Here is a 21179-nt window from a genome sequence, read left to right as displayed (position 1 = left end):
GTCTATCAAGCCACCTCAAAGGGAAGGCTTGATAGGCATAATGCCAAGACAGCCCTGACGCCTTTCAGAAAATCCCGGACTGTCACGACACCCGCACGGCTCCCTGCAATCTCATCGTGGGAGGGCCGTACGTGACCCCCGCGCATTGTTCAGGGGATTTAAATGCTTGTGGGCCGATTGCAGCTGTTGTCGCCGGGTGTCGGCTGTAATAAACAGCCTGCACTCGCGATGTATGAAGAGAGATAGCCGCGTAATCTGTCTTCATACATACCCTGACCCCGCAGGACGTAATTGTATGTCCTGTAACTGGAAGGGGTTAAGGACAGACTCCTTATCGCCCAAGGATGTCAAAGTTTGAAATAGATGCTCAAGGGGAAATCCTGCGAGAAAACTTCCTACACCCTGGAAACGAATGTTTTTGCAACCACGGTCGCATGCTCAATATATATCTGGATTACCTAGCTCGTTAACCATCTGAGGCAGAAAACTAATAGAATACCTGCCGTTACTTAAAATGACTAGGGCTTTCTAGCCGACACGTTCACTTTGGTGTCAAGAATGCTGTATTAGACAACTAAGCAGGACGTGCACTACGGCTGAAATTGTGGTCTGGAGATACTACTTCCAAAAACAAACTTTGCCCAATTCTCTTTCAAGGGGACCGTGTGTTCAGCCCAGAATTGGACAGTATTGTAGAGAAAGTGGCGGACAGAAAAAAAGGTCTTTCCAGAAGATAAACAAATCAATCAAACGCAATCCTTCTTTTTGCAAAACCTCGAGAACAGAGAGGAAAAGGTAAATCGGGGAGCTGGTCCTATCCTAAGGGCAGAAAGGGAAGGAACATTCTCAATCCAAAGCCCGAGTCCAGGCAATGACTTGCGGTCAGTGCGAGGAAGACTATCTCTGTTCCTGGATTATTGGTAACTGGATAGCCCTAGGTATTGCAGACAATATCATTGGGGTATAAAATAGAATTTTCAGTGCTTCCTCCTAGAAAGTTCCAGATAATCTCACCCCAATCCCACCTCTTCAAAAAAGATTAGAGGATGGTATCGGGGATTTGGTAACCATGGGGGCAGTTCCAGCACCCAAAGATGAGGGGGATCAGGTTATTACTCTCCATTATTTCTAGTTAGTAAGCCCAATGGATCATTCAGAACTGTCATCAACATAAAATCGCTCAACAAATATATCACCTACTGTAGATTTAAGATGGAAACCATTAGGTCCACAATCCCAATAATTAAAATGATGTCCTGCATACGATCACATCCCCATAGACCAAAAATATCAGAAATATCTCAGATTTGCGGTTAATTGGCGTTCAATTTGTTTACCCTTTGGCATTTCCACCGCTCCTGGGGTATTTACCAATTGTGGAAATGATGGGTTATCCCAGAGAGATGGGCATAAAAGTCATCCCAAAACTTGATGGTTTCCTGGTCGCTGCTAACACTCCTGAGATCATGGGCAGACACTTAAATCAGACAATAAGCCTTTTCTCTAATTTGGGAGTGTCTAGGGAGGAGAGTATTATCCAGTCCTTATCCACTTTTGGACATAGAGAAAAGGTGTCACTGAGAGAAGCAATGAGGATCTTTGGGCAGAAGTCATCATGTATCCCAATGGTTCCTTGGGCTCAGTTTCATTCCATACCATTACAGAAATGTATTTTGTCTATATGTGATAGAGATCCATCCTCCATGAATAGGAAGATCTGGTTATCCCATTATGTAAACAGATCCCTTACCTGGTGGGTGTCCCCTTCTAATCCCAATAAGTATTTCAATGGTCCCTTTTCCTCTTTGTGTCAGTAACTACCGATGCAAGCTGGTTAGGCTGGGGAGCGCAAGTAGCAGGCCAGTTTTTTCAGGGCTCCTGGGGATTTAATGTTGGTACCCAATCCTCAAATTTCAGAGAATTAAGGACAATGTAAGAAGCACTCTCTCACGCAGAGGAGAAACTTAGGGGAACACATGTTACAATCTTCTCAGATAATATAACTGCAGTGTCTTTTATTCGCCACCAGGGGGGCATCGGAAATCCATAGCTACTAAACCTCACAGGAAGAATCTTCTGGGCAGAAGCAAAACTGTTATCCCTCTCAGCTGTCCATCTGAAAGGATCCCAGAACATCATAGTGGACTACTTGAGCCGACAGAAGTTGGACCCATGAGGGTAGACACTGAACCACAAGGTCTTCAACTCCATCATAGACCAATGGACACAACCTCAGATAAACCTGTTTGCAGCAAAGAACAATACCAAATACTAAAGATTTTTCTTTGTTAAACCCCAGAGACAACCTGGCAGATCTGGATTCCCTCACAAGAGTGGGACATGGATCTAGCATATGCCTTTCCAGGCTTCTGGAAAATACAGGAGGACAGCGCAACAGTAGTATGTATTACACTATGATGGACAAAGAGATCTTAGTTCCCTCTTTTGAAGTCTTCAATCTGAGACCCTATGCCTCTCCCTCCTAGACAGGACCTTCTAACTCAGGATAACTCAGGGTCCAATATGGCACCAAGGATCCGAAATATTAAAACTGGCGGCCTGGATGCTGAGTAACAGACTCCTAGATCAAGTCTCTAGCAAGGTAATAAGCACCCTCTTCAAGAGTCATAAATCCATTACTTCTACCATATACATGACAGTGTAAAATTTTGCTCTTGGTGCGGCTCAGGTCAGCATGATCTGTATGACCCTAACCTGCCTAGGATATTAGATTTTCTTCAGGCCAGTCTGGATAAAGATGGATCCAGATATTCAACAAGGGAGCAAACAGACTTCGGCTCTTTTATCAGGAAATTAGTTCTCTCCTGGGACCTCATCCTTGTTCTAAATAGTCTCTGAACCCATAGAGACACCGGCCATAAGATTATTCATCCTGAAAGTTATATTCTTGGTAGCAATTACATCTGCTAGAGGGGTTAGTGAGATCCAAGCCCTATCCTGCAAAAGCCCAAATTCTCAGTATTTGATGGATAATTCTCAGACTCGATCCTTCCTTTCCAAGGCGGTTTCCACATTCCACAGGGAATAATTCTACGCTAATTTTGCCAGAACTTTAAAAAGATAGAGAAGAATACTTCTGGAAATTAGATGCAAGACGAGCAGTGCTTACCTACTTACAGGCTGTAGCAACACTATTAAGGGAAACAATCGCTTCATTCTATTTCGGGGTCCAAATAGAGGAAAAGTGGCCTTAAAGGACTCTATCGCTAGATGGATTGGAATGAGAACCCAAGAGGCTTACAAGACTCAGAACATACCCCCTCCAGAGGCTCTTGGAGCTCACTCTACGAGGGTCTACGCTTCTTGGGCCGAACAGGCAGAGGCTTCAGTGGAGCAAACAAGGCAGTTGCCCGGCCTAACATTCATACCTTCACAAAACATTCCAATACAAATCTAAATTTTGGACATAAAAGCCTTCAAGCTGTATCCCCCCCCCCCCCCCCCCTAGAGAGAGTAATCTGGTACCGCTCCATGTGCGGTCATGGCTGGATGATAAGGATGGATTATGTGTCACCAATAACTTGGTTTCCACAAGTCCATCCTAACAGCAGCTTTACTTACCCTCCCTTATAGAACTGTTGTAATAATTCAAGTTATATAGATTATTTGTGTTAATAAATGATTTATAGATCCATTGTAGTTATTCAAAGTCATCAGAGGTGTGTGTGTGGGGGGGGGGGGTTGGTTTTAAATTCTACGTCTTCCTGCCCCTGTAGAGGGTAACCTTCATGTGTGCTGTCATGATGGAATCGTGGAAACCAAATTAATAGTAAGTATTCTTAGATTTTGTGCTCTGGCTTTCCATTTTTTCCACCAATACGGGGCTTTGTTTTCATAGAATGGTAGGGTTGAAAAAGACCCCCAGGGTCTTCAGGTCCAACCCCCTGCGCAATGCAGGATTCACTAAATCATCCCAGACAGATGTCTGTCCAGCCTTTGTTTGAACACTTCCATTGCAGGAGCACTCCCCACCTCCCGTGTCAACATGTTCCACTCATTGATCCCCCTCACTGTCTAATATCTAATCTGTGTCTCCTCCCTTTGAGTTTCATCCCATGGCTTCTAGTCTTTCCTTGTACAGATGAGAATAGGGCTGATCCCTCGGCACTGTGACAGCCCTTCAGATATTTGTAGACTGCTATTAAGTCTCCTCTCAGCCTTCTCTTCTGCAACCTAAAAATTCCCAGATCCTTTACCCGTTCCTCATAGGACATGATTTGCAGACCGCTCACCATCCTGGTAACTCTTCTCTGAACTTGCTCCAGTTTGTCTCTCTCTTTTTTAAAGTGGGGTGCCCAGAACTGGACCCAATATTCCAGATGAGGTCTGACTAAGGAAGAGCAGAGGGGGATAATGACCTCACATGATCTAGACTCTATGCTTCTCTTAATACATCCCAGAATTGTGTTTGCCTTTTTGGCTGCTGCATCACACTGTTGACTCATGTTCAGTCTATGATCTATTAGTATACCCAAGTCTTTTTCCCATGTGCTGCTGCTTAGCCCAATTCCTCCCATTCTGTATGTGCTTTTTCATTTTTCTTGCCCAGATGCAGGACTTTGCATTTCTCCTTGTTAAATACCATTCTGTTAGTCGCCGACCACTGTGCAAGCTTGTCTAGATATCTTTGAATACTCTCTCTCTCTTCCCTAGTGTTAGCTATCCTAGTGTTAGTTTTTTGTGGAATGACCTGCAGTTTTTATTGGTACCATTTTGGGGCATGGATGACTGGTTGATCACGTTTTATTCAGTATTTTGGGAACCATAATGAACAAAAACAAGTAATTTTGGCCCTGTTTTTAATTCTTAGTTTTTTGTTATATAGTGTTCACCATTTGGGACAAATAATGATAACTTTATAGCATGGACCATCATGTATGTTGTGAAACCAATTCTGTTTTCTCCATAATGAAGCATTTTAAAAATAAAAAAGGCAATTTACAAAATTCTTTTTTTTGGTTCATTGTTGAATTTTTCAAACTTCAACACATGGCAGGGTCTAATAGGTATACAAAAATGGCGGACCTGGGGACAATATGCCTGCATTGAAACCCATCAGCACCCTGCAGTTATGTTGAAAGGACACTGACAGAGCTCTGTCTAAGGGCTTATTTAGACGACCGTATATCGGCTCGGTTTTCACGCTGAGCCGATATACAGTATTGTTGTCTGCAGGGGGGGAGGATGGAAGAGCCAGGAGCAGGAACTGAGCTCCCGCCCCCTCTCTGCCCCTCTCCACTATTTGCAATAGGAGGGGGCGAGATGGGGTGGAGCTAAGTACCGGCGCTCAGCTCCGTCCCTGTCCCGCCCCTCCCATTGCAAATAGTGGAGAGGGGGCGGGAGCTCAGTTCCTGCTCCTGGCTCTTCCATTCTCCTCCCCCTGCAGACAAGGACACCGTATATCAGCTCGGCGTGAAAACTGAGCCGATATACGGTCATCTGAAATAGCCCTAAGGTTGGTTTCAGAGGAGCATATGGAAACCCATCAGGATACGTCACAGATGACGTTACAACCGTATGTTGTTATATTTCATCACTCTTCAGTTTTTGCCTCCATATAGTTTATTTTCTGCTGGGTAAATTCCGATAACAAAATTGCAGATTTTCGCACAAGCCCTGCCTGCTTTCTGAAGTAGGTGGGGCTTTCAGGAGGAGGCGTGGCCACACAAAATCTTGTGTATGTTTTTTCAGATTTTACACTTGCGCAGACTACAGCCATTTAATATCAGCTTTATTTCATAGTAAACAGGCATCTATACAAAAATAGATTTTTATTGCAATAAAAATAGTAAATCGGTTAATATTACTATAAAACAGTACAAAACGTCTGACCGTGATCTGAATTTAACAGACGGAACATGTTATATGGAGGCATCGTATTGCTTGTTGATGGTTTAGTTGTTTGTTTTCCTCCACAAAGACACAGAATAGGAACCAGCAATAAATGTCTGACTCCCTAGTAACACACGGGGTTAATGCTGGCGAACGCCATGTCATAAATAGGCTTTATCTATAAACTCGTGTATAAAATAAGAACACGGATAAGAGATATGTTAATAAATACATTCCTGAAAAGGAAAAAATATAAAAATACAATGAATAAATAAATAAGTTAGATGCAATAAATAGATGCAACAGGATGTGATGGCGGGGGGGGGGGGGGGCCATGGCGCCGTTCTGCGTACTGCGCAACCAGTGACCATCGCCCCTTCACTGCAACAACATACTGGCTTGGAGATCTCCCTGAACGACTTATTAGCTGATGGCCGATGCTGTTCCTAAGAGGCATTGAAGTCTAATGGGCCAGTAATAAGATGTTCCATAATCCAGGGACTTACTAGGGTACAAACATTACTGCAGATCAGTAGTGCCCAACATGTGGCTCTCCAGCAGTCAGCAAACTACAACTCCCAGCATGCCTTACTGCCGGAGCTGGAGTGCCACGTGTTGGAGACGGCTGTGATCAGTGTCAGACTGGGGTGCGTGGGGATCGCTATAGCCACATACAAAAAGTACTTGTTATTTTTAGGCCTCATGCACGGAGTCTAAAAGGGTTTACCGGGACGGAAACATAAGATCTAATAAACCTGGAATGCAATAAGATAAAAAGAAAACCGTATTAATCCCCTTAAAGTCCGCGGTCCACGGAGAAGCCGTGATAATGCCACAAACAACCTGCGATTAGCTCACTTCTCAAAGTAACTTAATAACATAGTAAGTGAGGCCGAAAACAGCCCCCGTCCATCCTCTTCAGCATGTTACCCCTCAATGTTGATCCAGAGGAAGGCAAAAAATCCAATGAGGTAGAAGCCAATTTTCCCCATTTAAGGGAAAAAAATTCCTTCCTGACTCCAATCGGGAAATCGGAATAATCCCGGATCATCAACCACGTGCGCAACTCCCAGCACTCTTCGAAGAGCAAAAATATTATTCCTGTGCTGGAACTGGAAGCCAATTAGCATGGTGACCATGGCTTTTTTATTTTTTTGCACTCCCAGACCTTTTTTTTTCTTAAAGGGGTTGTTTGAGTTAAGGGAAACCCCTGATAACAGGTCCCCCATGCATTAAAACAGCAAATCAGCAGTTTGTTACCTCTTCCCAATCCCCCATTTGTCCGCCACCACCGCTCCGGTGTCCCTGTGACGTCACTTGGCCGGCTGAGCCCGTCTACAAACAAGCTGCAGCAGCCCATGACCGTACGCAGTGATCGTGCCCGAGCGCCCTCATTGGCTGCTGCAGCGGGTTTATGGGACGTTACAGCTGCCTGTAAACAATGGAGGCCAAACCTGGTGGCTGAAGAAGAAGAGAGGAGGTGAGTAACTGCTGGGTGGTTGTAATGTGTGGGGGAGCTGTGGACGGGTTTCCCTTAACGCAGGCAACTCTTTTAAGCCCTGGAAAACCCCTTTTACTAATCAAACAGTTTTTAGAGATTATGCGCCCTGTTAAAGGGGTTGTCCCATCAGGACGCCCTCTGTCTGCATTCCCTAATAGATATACGGACATCATGGTTCCCTGCTCGGAGGCATCGCCTCAGGGGGGTTTGTCTCCTATTACTTCATTAAGTGAAAGTGACAATGTAAAGAATGTCATCATGTAATACAAGTAGATGGAGCAGATTGGGGAGGGCTGCCTTTACCCTGAGCCAGTGTGATGACGGCTCTGAAACAGTCACCGGACGGCAAGTCACAGACAAGTGGCACAGCTTTGATGTGACGAGGGGCCGGGCAGCTTTATCCTTACTGCGCCACAACAGTCAACAGAAATGCCAACCTGCAGGATTTCAGTGCCTCCACATTCACGAACATTTGTGATTTTCGCAGTGCGACTTTCCCTTTTTATGTCGCACGTCCACAAGCTGCCTTATAGCCCTAGCTTCACGGATCCATACAACATGGAGATAGTATGGAGCTGCAATGTGTCACAAATGTAGCAGCTGAGAGTCGTAATGGACGCGAGTATAACGTATAACCTCTTAGATCCGGCTCTGGACGTTCTACTACTAGAGGGCCATTCACAGTTAGCTTTTCTCTGCATTTCAGGGTACCGTCTGAATCCCTTTTTTCGGAATCCCGGACTGGAATCCTGGGGTCCTATTGCTGAGATGGAGATGTATTTGTTTCAGGCATCCGTGCTGGAGAGCTTATAGCATAGTCCACCACTTAGAGGAGTGCGAGCCTTCAGAAACATACCTGATGGGACCGTTCCACGGACGGAGCTACTCCGCAGCACACGGCAGTATGGGCCATTTATGCCTCACTTGCGGATTTTGATGCAGAGTTGAAAACTACTTAATTCTGCATCAAGACCCACATTTAGACATGGGGATAGTTGGTGCAGATTTCTGCAGCGGTAAATCCCATTGTGCATTGAGGAACAATTCTGTTCTGCATGGAAGTCCTAAATGACCTGTTTCAGCAATGGAACCCCTTGGTTCCATCACAGGATTCTGTCTGTATCGTGTTTTCAGGGACTCGGAGTAACCTGGGACAGAACCGCAGAGCGTAAGGGAAAACGAAGTATGAACAGCCTTTTACTTCCTCTTCTTGGGAAAATTGGGACTGGTTTTACTCTTGTACAACGGTTACCCGCAGGTAGGTCGTCCAATGAAGGCCTCTAGCGGCAGAAATCTGTCATTATTATAATACACAGTACACCAAATATTCAACAGAGAAATGTTCCCGTATGTAAGCAGTATACAGCATGGAAGGATACAGGGCTGCAGGTATCCATTCTTGCATCGGTATCTCGTTGTGGAATCCCAGTGTTAGATATGAGCACTTTCCCTATTTGCCCTTTTCCCTACTGTGTTATTTCCCCATGTTATACCACAAATCAGTCCCAGTAACATAAAGGCTGCTTTCTCACGTGGTGGAAATATCAGTTACCGACAAACCTGCACCAAAATCCATGGATTTTGTACATCGGATTCTGATATAAGAGGTTTGTGACGGCACCCTGATGGTTTGTGGCTCTGGGCAGTAAGACTTTGGGATCTAACTTATTTGCCCACATGCTACGGTCCTGCTCATCATCATCCTGACGTTTTTAGTCGCCTCGACCTTTTTCTTGTTTTTTGCCTCACATGTTTGTGGTGGAGAGAATGATGCTGCTCCAGAAGCGCGCTCTCCTTTTACTGATCATCCTCGTTATCAAATTCTAAAACAAAACCGACATTAAAGTCGTGTTCCGGGTATTTAACCCCTTCTTAGTCCTTATGACCCATTCTCTGGATAGCCTATCAGTAGTTGTTCAGCATGGGTCTGCCTCTCAAGACCCCCAGCGCTCACCTGAACTCAGCAGCGGGGCTGGATGCCCGCATTGGGGTCCGAGCTAGAAGTGCTATAGAAGCTATAGCTCCCATTATAGAAGGTATGGCTCCCATTATAGAAGGTATGGCTCCCATTATAGAAGGTATGGCTCCCATTATAGAAGCTATAGCTCCCATTATAGAAGCTATAGCTCCCATTATAGAAGGTATGGCTCCCATTATAGAAGGTATGGCTCCCATTATAGAAGGTATGGCTCCCATTATAGAAGGTATGGCTCCCATTATAGAAGGTATGGCTCCCATTGATTTCAGCCTGCTATTACACTTCCTCCCCTGACAGTTGGTCGGATGATCAGTTGATCACAGGGGATCCTGAGCGGCAGATCTCTGTTGTAAAAGCTTGGAATACCCCTTGAACCGCAGCATCGAGCATGAAGGTACATTCACTCGTAGCAATTGAAATGCGTTAAAAATCACCTAAGGTTCTATTGTACTTCCTTGCTTTTGCAATGCGGCAATTGGCCTCACAGTTTTTACAGCTGAAACATAAAAGAAACGAGTTTCACCTGTAAAGATCCAATTCCTGCAGCAAAACCACGTGCGTTATGTAGTTTTCAGTCGCTGCTCTACTGCTATGTGCAAGTATAACCTTAGAGGGTTTTCTAGTCCTATAGGATGGATGACTTATCCTCAGCGATCAGTGGAGGCACGATGTGAACAAGGCATGGCATGTCGGAAGACGTAAAGCTCCGTTCACTGTGTAGTGACCCAGAAATGGTACTGCATATCTCTTTCATTCCAGGTCCTTACGCAGTGGACAAAGGTCTTCTAATTCTGGTGTGCCACGCTTCCTTCTCATTAGCTCATTGGCAGCTCAGCGGGGCTCTGACATGCAGCACCCCTAATATTAGTCTTCAGTATTATAGGTGGAGGAAAACCTCCAACCTCTTTAAATGGAACCCGTCAGCAGGAAGCAACGAGCAATCCACCGGAAACCAGAAAATACTGTCTATTAGTTATGCCTAGCCACATCACCCCGTATCTCGATGGCACGCCCATCGTTATTATTGCTGTGCCTTCTGCTTATGTTGCACGGTATTGCGCCTCCATGGGGTTTTTGTATGACTGTACACTTAGATGATGAGATTAGTGCGCATGTGGTTGATTTTGATTGCGTTAGGCTATGATCACGCCTGCGTTGGGACTCGGTTCTGGGTTCCCGTCATTCTATTCTGTTTTTGGAAGAGAGAAACTGCAATAAAAAGGAAAAAAATGGCAGTTTTTTTCGCCCGATCAATTTCAATAAGGTTTAAAAAAAAAAACAACAGCAAGCGGTAAGGTTTCTGTTTGTTTCCATTCCGTCGGGTTTCTCTGTTTTTGGATGGGAAGATAGCGCAGTCTGCAGCGTTACATTTCCATTAAAAAACACGGAAACCTGTTTTTTGTTTTGTTTTTTTTTAAACCCCATTGAAATTATTGGGGGAAAAGGAGCCGTTAGTTTCTGTTTTATTTCGGCTTCTCTCCTCCCAAAATGGAGCCAAGACACGGAATCCCGGAACTGCGCCCAACGCAGGCGTGAGAGCGGCCCTAATTACTTTGAACTTTCAGTAATAACATATTGCCTGATTGATTTATCTCAGCATTCATAAGGGTGTGTTCCAAATAATGGCTTGGAGCGTCTGCCAGCCTATTAAATGCCATTAGGCGCATTATTAAAACCTGACATCTCGCCGCACCGCTTGTATATCGTTCTTCTAACACTTTATAAGCTTATTACAGAAGGGTGGGATGAGTGTGGAGAGGAAATATTGGGCGATGTGGCGGACACCATTTTTGCACCCTTGTGGATGATTTATGTCACATGCAGAATGCCCCTCCATACTTTATACTGCAGATCCCTCCTGTAGGGGGATGTCTGCTCTCATCTGATTAGTAGCCCTAAGAAAACATTCAGAACGCAATACATATAAAGTGGTATCACAAACCGTCACGGCAAATGTGCTTGTCACTGGACGCTCTTAGTTTATGCCGTGTTCATGCGTGTTGGTCAAATTACACAAACTCATCCTGATTATCTGCAGCTTTTACAGTGGCCACTTGTGAAGATTGTGCCTGTCCTTCCAGCAGCCTCACGACAGTCTTATATACTCCTATATACTATAGTAGATTGACGAGCGGTGGGGATTACTTGGAGCACATGGTGGAGTTTCCTTGGTTGCTTACATATGATATACCTCCACCAATAAACTACAGAGTTCACCCAAGTTCTGACAGGTCTGCGCTGTGTTCTGGGAAATCTTTCATCATCGGTAGCAATTAAGCTACGAAGGAATCTTCCACTTCTGTCAGAAGTTTAATTAGCAACATCTCAATTACTTCAAGCCAGAGCTGGTGCTCAACCAAGTTTATACATTTAGACAACTGAGGTGAAACTTGTAGGACCAGCGGCTTCTTCTGGCCGTCTTTCCACTTTGTAGCACTTGCGGCTCCTGTCTTTGACCAGCAGACTTCTTGACCTCTTCTGCCTTTTGCCTCTTGGTCTGTTAGCTGGAGCCGTACATTATCCCTCCTAGATGTCTTACACTCCATATCAGCCTCCGCAGCTGCAGTCAAGTGCTGTTGAGTTTTCTATGGTTTGCCAGTGATGCGTCTTATTCAGAAACGCTACAGGTCCGTAGCGGGTGGGCCGGCAGCAGGGCTGGCTGCTGATCCGTCTCTGGGAGCTGTGCGCTATGTGCTTGTTTTTGAGCAGAGTAGATAGGGCAAGGTCATAATTACTGGATTTTTTGCAGGTCCCCATGCAGTAATTAATTGTAATCTTCTCGTCGGATTCATACCCCAGCCCGAGGTCCTGCGGGTGCACCGTCACGCTGTGTAGTCTGCACTCCCCATTCTTGGCACGCTCCCTTTTTCCCATGTTATTCTTTTTACCTGGATGAGAGCGTTTTGCACGAAATAGGACGTTATCGGGTAATCCATCGTCCCTGTGGCCTCTGGTTGTGGTATTCTCTGCAGCACAACGGTTACATGTTAGTGTCTTATATTTTCTCCATTAGCCATTGACACTTCTAACCAAATAACAAAATTCTAGCCATATTTATCCCTGATAAGTCTTAACTAGAGATGAGCAAGCATACTCGCTAAGGGCAATTACTCGATCGAGCATTGCCCTTAGCGAGTACCTGCCCGCTCGGAAGAAAAGGTTCGGCTGCCGGTGGCGGGGGAGAGCGGGGAGGAATGGAGGGGAAATCTCCCCCCCTGTTTGATGCCACAACTCACCTCTCACCCACGCCGGCAGCCGAACCTTTTCTTCCGAGCGGGCAGGTACTAGCTAAGGACAATGCTCGATCGAGTAATTGTCCTTAGCGAGTATGCTCGCTCATCTCTAGTCTTAACCCTTTCCAATCCAATTTTGGATTCAGGGTTTCCAAAAAAGCTTTCTAATTTTGCTGTTATACAACGGAGCCCTCTGCTGGCTAAAGCCAGTATGTGCGCCAGAGAGGCTCCGACAGCAGAGTGACTGGCTGTAGACGGTAAGAATACGCTGTCGGACGTCTTCTGACATTGGAGCTGTACAAGTTTTAATCAGAATGTAGTAAGACATCAGACAGTGGATTGGAAAGGGTTAATGATCGACTTTCTAGTTGCATGCAATCGTCCCTCATTCTATAGTACCGGCTGCATTTACTGCTCATGCAATGGTTGTGAGATCTCTTGCATCTTCCCAATAATGCTTAGAGCCTCCAAGGACAATTTTGATATTTCACTGACTATTGGTAGCACTAGAATTATAATTGCCCTACTCAGAACACCCTTAACCCCATCATGACCACTGATGGTAAATTTATGTCACTGCTTTCTGGGCTCTGTGCAGCAGCAACATAAATTTGTCACCCAGTCCACTGGCAATCATGCCCCCCACAGCAGTTAAAATACCCGGTTGACTTAATTGGGACCTGATTACTTTAGGTCCCGATGACGTTAGCACTGACCAGCCAATCACAGCGCTGGGCACTTTACCGGCATGTCAAAGCTGCAGTAGCGTGTCTTTCCTCTCTTCCCTGCTCTCCTGTGAGTATGAGATCAGAGGAGAGAGAAGGAGGGCAGAGTGTAAAACACGGACATTAAAGGGGTTTTCCTGGCAGAAATACTATTGATGATGTGTCCTCAGGATGGATCATCAATAGTTGATCAGCCACGTTGGACACTTGGTTGATTTGACGCTCGCTGTCAGCACCGCTGATTGCAGGCACAGCTCCCATTGATTTCAATGAGACCCCAGAGTGCAGTTACAAGCGCCGACCACTACATGGGTCCAAGCAGCTACTTCCCCTACGACCCTTGTGTAGCAGCTCTGACAGCAAGCATCCGATCAACTAGAGTCCCGAATGGCGGCCCTGGCTGATCAACTACTCACGGCCGCAGCCTTATTTATTTCACAGAAGCAGATAAATAACTGATCACTGTGCTCTCCTTTTGTTAGCCTCATTGAAATAAATGCAGCAACATCTCGCTCCAGCCATTTCAATGGGACTGACAAAAATAGCTGAGTGTCTGTGCTTGGCTACTTCTGGCTGTCCCTTTACAATGAATGGATCCACAGCCACACATGCACCATGAGCAGCCCATTCACTGCTACATTGGCGAAATAAGGAGAAGCGAACCTGCATTGTGATTGATGGATGTCCCAGCCATCAGATAAGTGATCATGGGAAATATAGACCGCCTGGACTAGCAGAAGATATGGATGAACTGTTTTTACATCAGATGGCCAAGCTATCAAAGCATGACATAGTGATCATGGGAGATTTTATCCATCCAGACATTTGTTGGGAATCTCTCAGGTAAAAGTAATGGATCCAGCAGATTCTTATCCGCTCTTGGTGACAACTTTATCTTCCAGAAGGCAGAAGAGAAAACAAGGGGATCTGCTATCTTGGCCCTAATTCTTACCAACAGGGAGGGAATGGTGGAGGGAGTAAGGGTGGCTGGGACCTTAGGAGGCAGCGATCATGATATCCTTGGATGTTGGATAACAAGGGGAGGAAAACCTGAGAAGACTCAGACCTCAAGGTTGGATTTCAGAAAGGCAGATTTTAATGAACTCAGAAAGAGGAAGAATCCAATGGCTGGATGTTCTTAAGGACAGAAATGTCCAAGAAGGTTGGGAAATATTGTGGAATGAGACTCTCAAAGAACAATCGTTAACAATCCCTAAAAGAAGGAAGAATAACTTACACACATGCTAAAAAGGAAGAAAAATATGTTGATCTCTAAAGAAGAATGTAATGGAGTCTGCAGAAACTAGCGAGTATCAGAAAAGCTAATAATGAATTGAGGCAAACAGCAATAAAAAAGGATTTTGGGGAGGGGGTCCAAAGTAAAGTAAGGGTTGCTATAGGATGTTTACAGGATGAAAATGGTGAATTGGTTAAAAATGATGTTTAGAAGGCCAAACTTTTAAATTACTATTTTGTATCTGTTTTCTCAGAAAGTAGATGTAACATCAGCTGATCTTCCCTTTGCTATTGGGGAAATAAAAGAATGCAGGCTATCTATAAGCAGAGAGATGGTGAGGGAACACTTAGCTAACTTACATGAATTCAAGTCTCAAGGTCCAGATGAATTACATCCTAGGATACTAAAGGAAGCAGCAGAGGTAATTGCTGAACCACTCGCCATAATCTTTGAAAATTCCTGGGGAACAGGAGAAGTCCCAGAAGATTGGAAAAGGGCAAATGTTGCCCCTATCTTCAAAGTGGGAAGAAGGTGGATCCAGGAAACTACAGGCCTGTGAGCCTGACTTCTATACCGGGAAAGATCTCTGTACAAATTATTAAACAGCATGTATGCAAGTACTTGGATGATAATGGAGTAATTTACCAGAGCCAGCATGGGTTTGTAACAAACCGGTTATGCCAGACTAATCTAATTTCCTTTTATGACAGAATCACGGACTGCGTTGATCAGGGAAATGCGGTGGATATAGTATATCTTGACTTTAGTAAAGCATTTGACAAAGTATCTCATACCATACTTATTGAAAAAATGACCAAATTTGGAATTAACAAGGCAACTGTTAGGTGGATTCACAACTGGCTGAGTGATCGTACTCAAAGAGTGGTCATAAATGGCTGCACATCCAAGTGGAAGAATGTATCAAGTGGGGAACCACAAGGCTCTGTCCTGGGCCCAGTGTTCATGAACATTTTTATAAATCTATATGATCTATAGGAGGGAATTAAAGGGAAGCTGATCAAATTTGTTGACAACACAAAGTTAGGAGGGATAGCTTACACTGGGGAAGAGAGATGATTCGAAAAAATCTAGAAAAGCTTAAACAGTGGTCGGCGACTAACAGAATGGTATTTAACAAGGAGAAATGCAAAGTCCTACATCTGGGCAAGAAAAATGAAGAAAGTACATACAGCATGGGAGGAATTGGGCTAAGCAGCAGCACATGGGAAAAAGACTTGGGTATACTAATAGATCATAGACTGAACATGAGTCAACAATCTGATGCAGCAGCCAAAAAGGCAAACACAATTCTGGGATGTATTAAGAGAAGCATAGAGTCTAGATCACTAGAATAGAGTCTAGATTACGTGAGGTCATTATCCCCCTCTACTCTTCCTTAGTCAGACCTCATCTGGAATACTGGGTCCAGTTCTGGGCACCCCATTTTAAAAAAGACATAGACAAACTGGAGCAAGTTCAGAGAAGTGTTATCAAGATGGTGAGCAGTCTGCAAATCATGTCCTATGAGGAACGGTTAAAGGATCTGGGAATGTTTAGCAGAAGAGAAGGCTGAGAGGAGACTTAATAGCTGTCTACAAATATCTGAAGGGCTGTCACAGTGCAGAGGGATCAGCCCTATTCTCATCTGCACAAGGAAAGACTAGAAGCAATGGGATGAAACTGAAAGGGAGGAGACACAGATTAAATATTAGACAGTTAGGGGGATCAACGAGTGGAACAGGTTGCCACGGGAGGTGGGGAGTTCTTCAATGGAAGTGTTCAGAGGCTGGACAGACATCTGTCTGGAATGATTTAGTGAATCCTGCACTGAGCAGGGGGTCGGACCCGATGACCCCAGAGGCCCGGATGACCCCAGAGGACTCTTTCAACTCTACAATTCTATGATCACTTTACAGTCCAGTGGTAAGAGCAGACTTGAAATTACCGCTACTACCCGGAAAACGCCTTTAGGCATAGTGGTCAGTGTGAGAACTGCTGTATTTTAAGATGTCTTTAAAATATAGATGAAATTGCAAAAGGAAAAAACTAAATGTAAATATATAATTCACATAATTATTGCTCGAGTTACATAAGAAGTAACTTCCTTTAAGGGCTCCTTCACACGGGTAGGGTTTGCCGCCGCAGACGCTTATACCAAAATCCGAACGGTTAAGTGCAGATTCTGATATAGCATTGCAGCAGATTTAAGCCCTTTTTAGTTGTGCTTCACAATAGGCGCAGCAGCAGTGCAGGTTTTGGTGCAGACGTTTCCCCAGGACCGCAGATTCCTCCATGTCCCGGAATAATTCCACCCGTGTGAAATCTAAAGATGGCATTCGGCTGAACACTTATGATTTGCAGACATGTCTCAGCCCTGCAGCTGCCCACAAGCACACTATGTAACATCCAATGACTTTACTCACCGTACATCGGAACCGCAGGGGACTTTATAGACTGCTCTACCTTCTCCTCCATGAAGAAGTCCTTGCTCTTGGGGTCAGCAGCTCCAAAACTGTCCGACTCCTTTTGTGTGTTGGGCTGCACCTCCGTAACTGGAGTGGGAGAGCCGGTGGTGGTCATCACTGACAGAAGCAGCAGCGATACTGCAAGAGTCCAGAACGTTACCTGGGGGCGAGACATGACATAATGCCGGTCAGATTCCAGAAGGAAGCACTCCGACCCGCAGAGGAAAAGGCTGATATCCGCAGAAGTGATGGTGTTTTAGAGGTTCTGTAGTGGAGCTCCGGCTTTGAACACCATTTGATATCTGACGTCTAGATATCTGTATGACATTCAGTAGGTTTTTACATCCATTTATTCCCTTGTCTGATACTGATACATTGTACTCCAGTCACAGCCAGAGCTGCATTCACTACAAGTTCAAGAGATTTCTTTTATGACGATTTTACGCCTGATGTGAAGCGTTTCTGGTACGACAGGAGCGATAACATTATGGGCAATGACCTTCCAACTCACTGAAGTGGAACGACTACTGCGCCGGCTTCTGGATCCGTGTAAACAGGAGTCATCTGATCCGTGAATGACTCATGGTTACTGTGAATGGAGGCCGTCGGTTGGGAGAGATTCTGTGACAGATTATCGCTCCTGTGTAGAAGCGCAGCAGCAATAGTCGCTGGTAGGGCGGTCAGGCGCTTATGCGTCGTGTTGTGTGAAGGTACAAGGGGACAGATGAAGAGGGGTAGGGCTGCGGTGCCGTTTCTTCTAGTTTATAACCATGGAGGACACAATAATAATGACATAACCGCACCCGCTTTATGCCCACTTCCATCTCCACGGTCAATTACAATACATGTCCTCACCTTACAGCTCCAGGGCGGGGTTGTCGCACACGGGGATCCTCTTCCCATGAACGTCTCAGGCCAGTCTGCAAACAAAGTGTTGATGTGGTTAGTGCAGTTCTCACCAATGCTGTTATATCACTAAACGCCTACGACACGGGGGAAACCACAGGGTGATATGACACGGGGGAAACCGCAGGGCGATATGACACGGTGGAAACCGCGGGGCGATATGACAGGGTGGAAACCGCGGGGCGATACGACGCGGTGGAAACCGCGGGGCGATACGACACGGTGGAAACCGCGGGGCGATAAGACATGGTGGAAACTGCGGGGCGATATGACAGGGTGGAAACCGCGGGGCGATACGACACGGTGGAAACTGCGGGGCGATATGACAGGGTGGAAACCGCGGGGCGATACGACACGGTGGAAACCGCGGGGCGATAAGACATGGTGGAAACCGCGGGGCGATATGACAGGGTGGAAACCGCGGGGCGATACGACACGGTGGAAACCGCGGGGCGATATGACACGGTGAAAACCGCGGGGCGATATGACACGGGGGAAACCGCGGGGCGATATGACACGGGGGAAACCGCGGGGCGATATGACACGGTGGAAACCGTGGGGCGATACGACGCGGTGGAAACCGCGGGGCGATAAGACACGGTGGAAACCGCGGGGCGATAAGACATGGTGGAAACCGCGGGGCTATATGACATGGTGGAAACTGCGGGGCGATACGACACGGTGGAAACTGCGGGGCGATATGACACGGTGAAAACCGCGGGGCGATATGACACGGGGGAAACCGCGGAGCGATATGACACGGTGGAAACTGCAGGGCGATACGACACGGTGGAAACCGCGGGGCGATATGACAGGGTGGAAACCGCTGGGCAATATGACACGGTGGAAACCGCGGGGCGATACGACACGGTGGAAACCGCGAGGCGATATGACACGGTGGAAACCGCTGGGCAATATGACATGGTGGAAACCGCGGGGCGATATGACACGGTGTAAACCGCGGGGCGATATGACACGGTGTAAACCGCGGGGCGATATGACACGGTGGAAATCGCGGGGCGATATGACACGGTGGAAATCGTGGGGCGATATGACACGGTGGAAATCGCGGGGCGATATGACACGGTGGAAATCGCGGGGCGATATGGTGGAAACTGCGAGGCAATATGACACGGTGGAAACTGCGAGGCAATATGACATGGTGGAAACCGCGGGTCGATACGACAGGGTGGAAACCACGGGGCGATACGACAGGGTGGAAACCGTGGGGCGATACGACAGGGTGGAAACCGCGGGGCGATATGACAGGGTGGAAACCGTGGGACGATACAACACGGTGGAAACCGTGGGGCGATATGACAGGGTGGAAACCGCGGGGCGATACGACATGGTGGAAACCGCGGGGCGATACGACATGGTGGAAACCGCGGGGCGATACGACATGGAAACCGCGGGGCGATACGACACGGTGGAAACCACGGGGCGATATGACACGGTGGAAACCGTGGGGCGATATGATAGGGTGTAAACCGCGGGGCGATATGACACGGTGTAAACCGCGGGGCGATATGACAGGGTATAAACCGCGGGGCGATATGACACGGTGAAAACCACGGGGCGATATGACACGGTGGAAATCGTGGGGCGATATGACAAGGTGTAAACCATGGGGCGATAAGACACAGTGTAAACCGCGGGGCGATACGACACAGTTTACCCCCAAACCCTGCATTGTCCTGCAAGAAAAAAAATTGCGGGATTGTTTTCAGTTGGGCCGGCAAAAGCATCACAGCATTCAAGGGGTAAGAGAATGTGATGCGAGGTTTCCCATTAAAAACAATGGGAAACGCTTGCCGATCCTCTGGCGCGGCTTTTTGAGGATCGCTGCTTCGCTAAAGTGAATGGAGGTGTTTTTAACACAAAAGCGCCTTTTATGCGCAGCGACATCACACATTGGCGAGCGTGATATCAGAGTTCCATGGCCCAATACCGCACTCGCCCCCGTTGGAAATTAGCCTTACTCTGAAACTCTGCAGCTATTCAGAGAAGCATGGTCCCCTTAGTCGCGCCCGTCCGGCTCCTTCAGGCCCGGCTCAGGTTGATGCTCCTTGGTGTCCCGCTTACCCCACTGCACGGCCTGGTATTGCCCGCAGTGCCAACCTAACCTAGATTTCACGGTTCTGACAAAAGATAGAATCACACCTCAGCAAAATCACTATTAATTGAATCAAGTTGACTGCCCTCAACTATTCCATATATAGAGGCAGCACCACGGCAGAAAGAAGCCCCCGTATATACAACACCATGGTCTGCATAGCAAGCCCGGCTGAGAAAGATCCGACCCCGATCGAAACGTCGCCGCTACTACCTTGCTATGCAGACCATGTGTTGTATATACGGGGGCTATGATGGAATAATCGTTCTGCCGTGGATGCTGCCCCTCTATATATGGAATAGTTGGTGAGTGGAGCAGGCCTTGGATCCAGCCTGGGGAGGCCTGACATCACCTTGATACCACTGTGGCTGTGAGCCACCTGTGTGAGTGCCGCTGTGACATGGGTATCTTGTGTTCAAGTTGACTGCCCAATGCCAGGGAGAAGCCATCAATTTCTAAGGCCTGGATAACCCTTTAAGTCTGAGAAGATGCCAAGAAGGATTGGGGCTAGAGATGAGCGAGCATACTCGGTGAGGCGATTTACTCAAGACAGTATTGCCTTTTTCGAGTAACTGCTGGCTCGTCCCTGAAGATTCGTGGAGGGGATGGGGAGGGAGAGAGAGATCTCTCGCGACCGCACCGAATCTTCAGGGACGAGCCAGCAGTTACTCGAAAAAGGCAATACTGTCTTGAGTAAATCGCCTCACCGAGTATGCTCGCTCATCTCTACTTAGGGCACAATCACACTGGCGATAAAATTGCGCGATGCGAGTGTGCGTGAAAAGACAGAATCATGAAACCAATGATTTTCATTGCTTTCCTTCACATTTGCGATGATTTCACTCACGCGATGTTACGAGAAAAAAAATCGCGACAAGCCCTCTCTATCTGGGTTTTGCCTTTTTTTTATCCCCCATGAATTTTTAAGTGTGTGAGAAAATCGCAAATGGCCGTGCCGAGGCTCAAAAATCGCGGGAAAAAGTTGCAATTTTGCCACAATTTTCTTGCCACAACATTGCGATCGCCGGCGTGGAGGAGACCTTAGAAGTCCTTCTCACAGGCACAGATCAGGAATGTGACCTCCCATAGACGCTTCTCATCATCGGTAGGAAAACCGGCTTCTAAATTGTGATGCATGCGAACAACACGCTCGGCGGAACACATT

At 46.5% G+C, this 21179-nt stretch overlaps 1 protein-coding gene across 3 annotated transcripts in view; it reads right to left on the bottom strand.

Moving 5' to 3' along the window:
- Positions 1–5735: 5735 nt before the first annotated feature.
- The window catches only part of ARTN (artemin), a 48393-nt gene continuing 32949 nt past the window's right edge, over positions 5736–21179 (bottom strand). For all 3 annotated transcript variants that reach the window (XM_066597946.1, XM_066597945.1, XM_066597947.1), the window contains exons 3-5: positions 17848–17912; positions 16951–17152; positions 5736–12298 (exon numbers count right to left, since the gene is read on the bottom strand). In XM_066597946.1, coding sequence (XP_066454043.1) covers positions 11880–12298; positions 16951–17152; positions 17848–17912 — 686 coding nt within the window. In that variant the 3' untranslated portion in view covers positions 5736–11879. The remainder of the gene's footprint in view (positions 12299–16950; positions 17153–17847; positions 17913–21179) is intronic.

Source organism: Eleutherodactylus coqui, chromosome 3, assembly GCF_035609145.1.
Source record: "Eleutherodactylus coqui strain aEleCoq1 chromosome 3, aEleCoq1.hap1, whole genome shotgun sequence".
Classification (NCBI taxonomy): Eukaryota; Metazoa; Chordata; class Amphibia; order Anura; family Eleutherodactylidae; genus Eleutherodactylus; species Eleutherodactylus coqui.
Note: the sequence above shows the minus strand (reverse complement) of the source record. Positions and strands in the feature narration are given on the sequence as shown.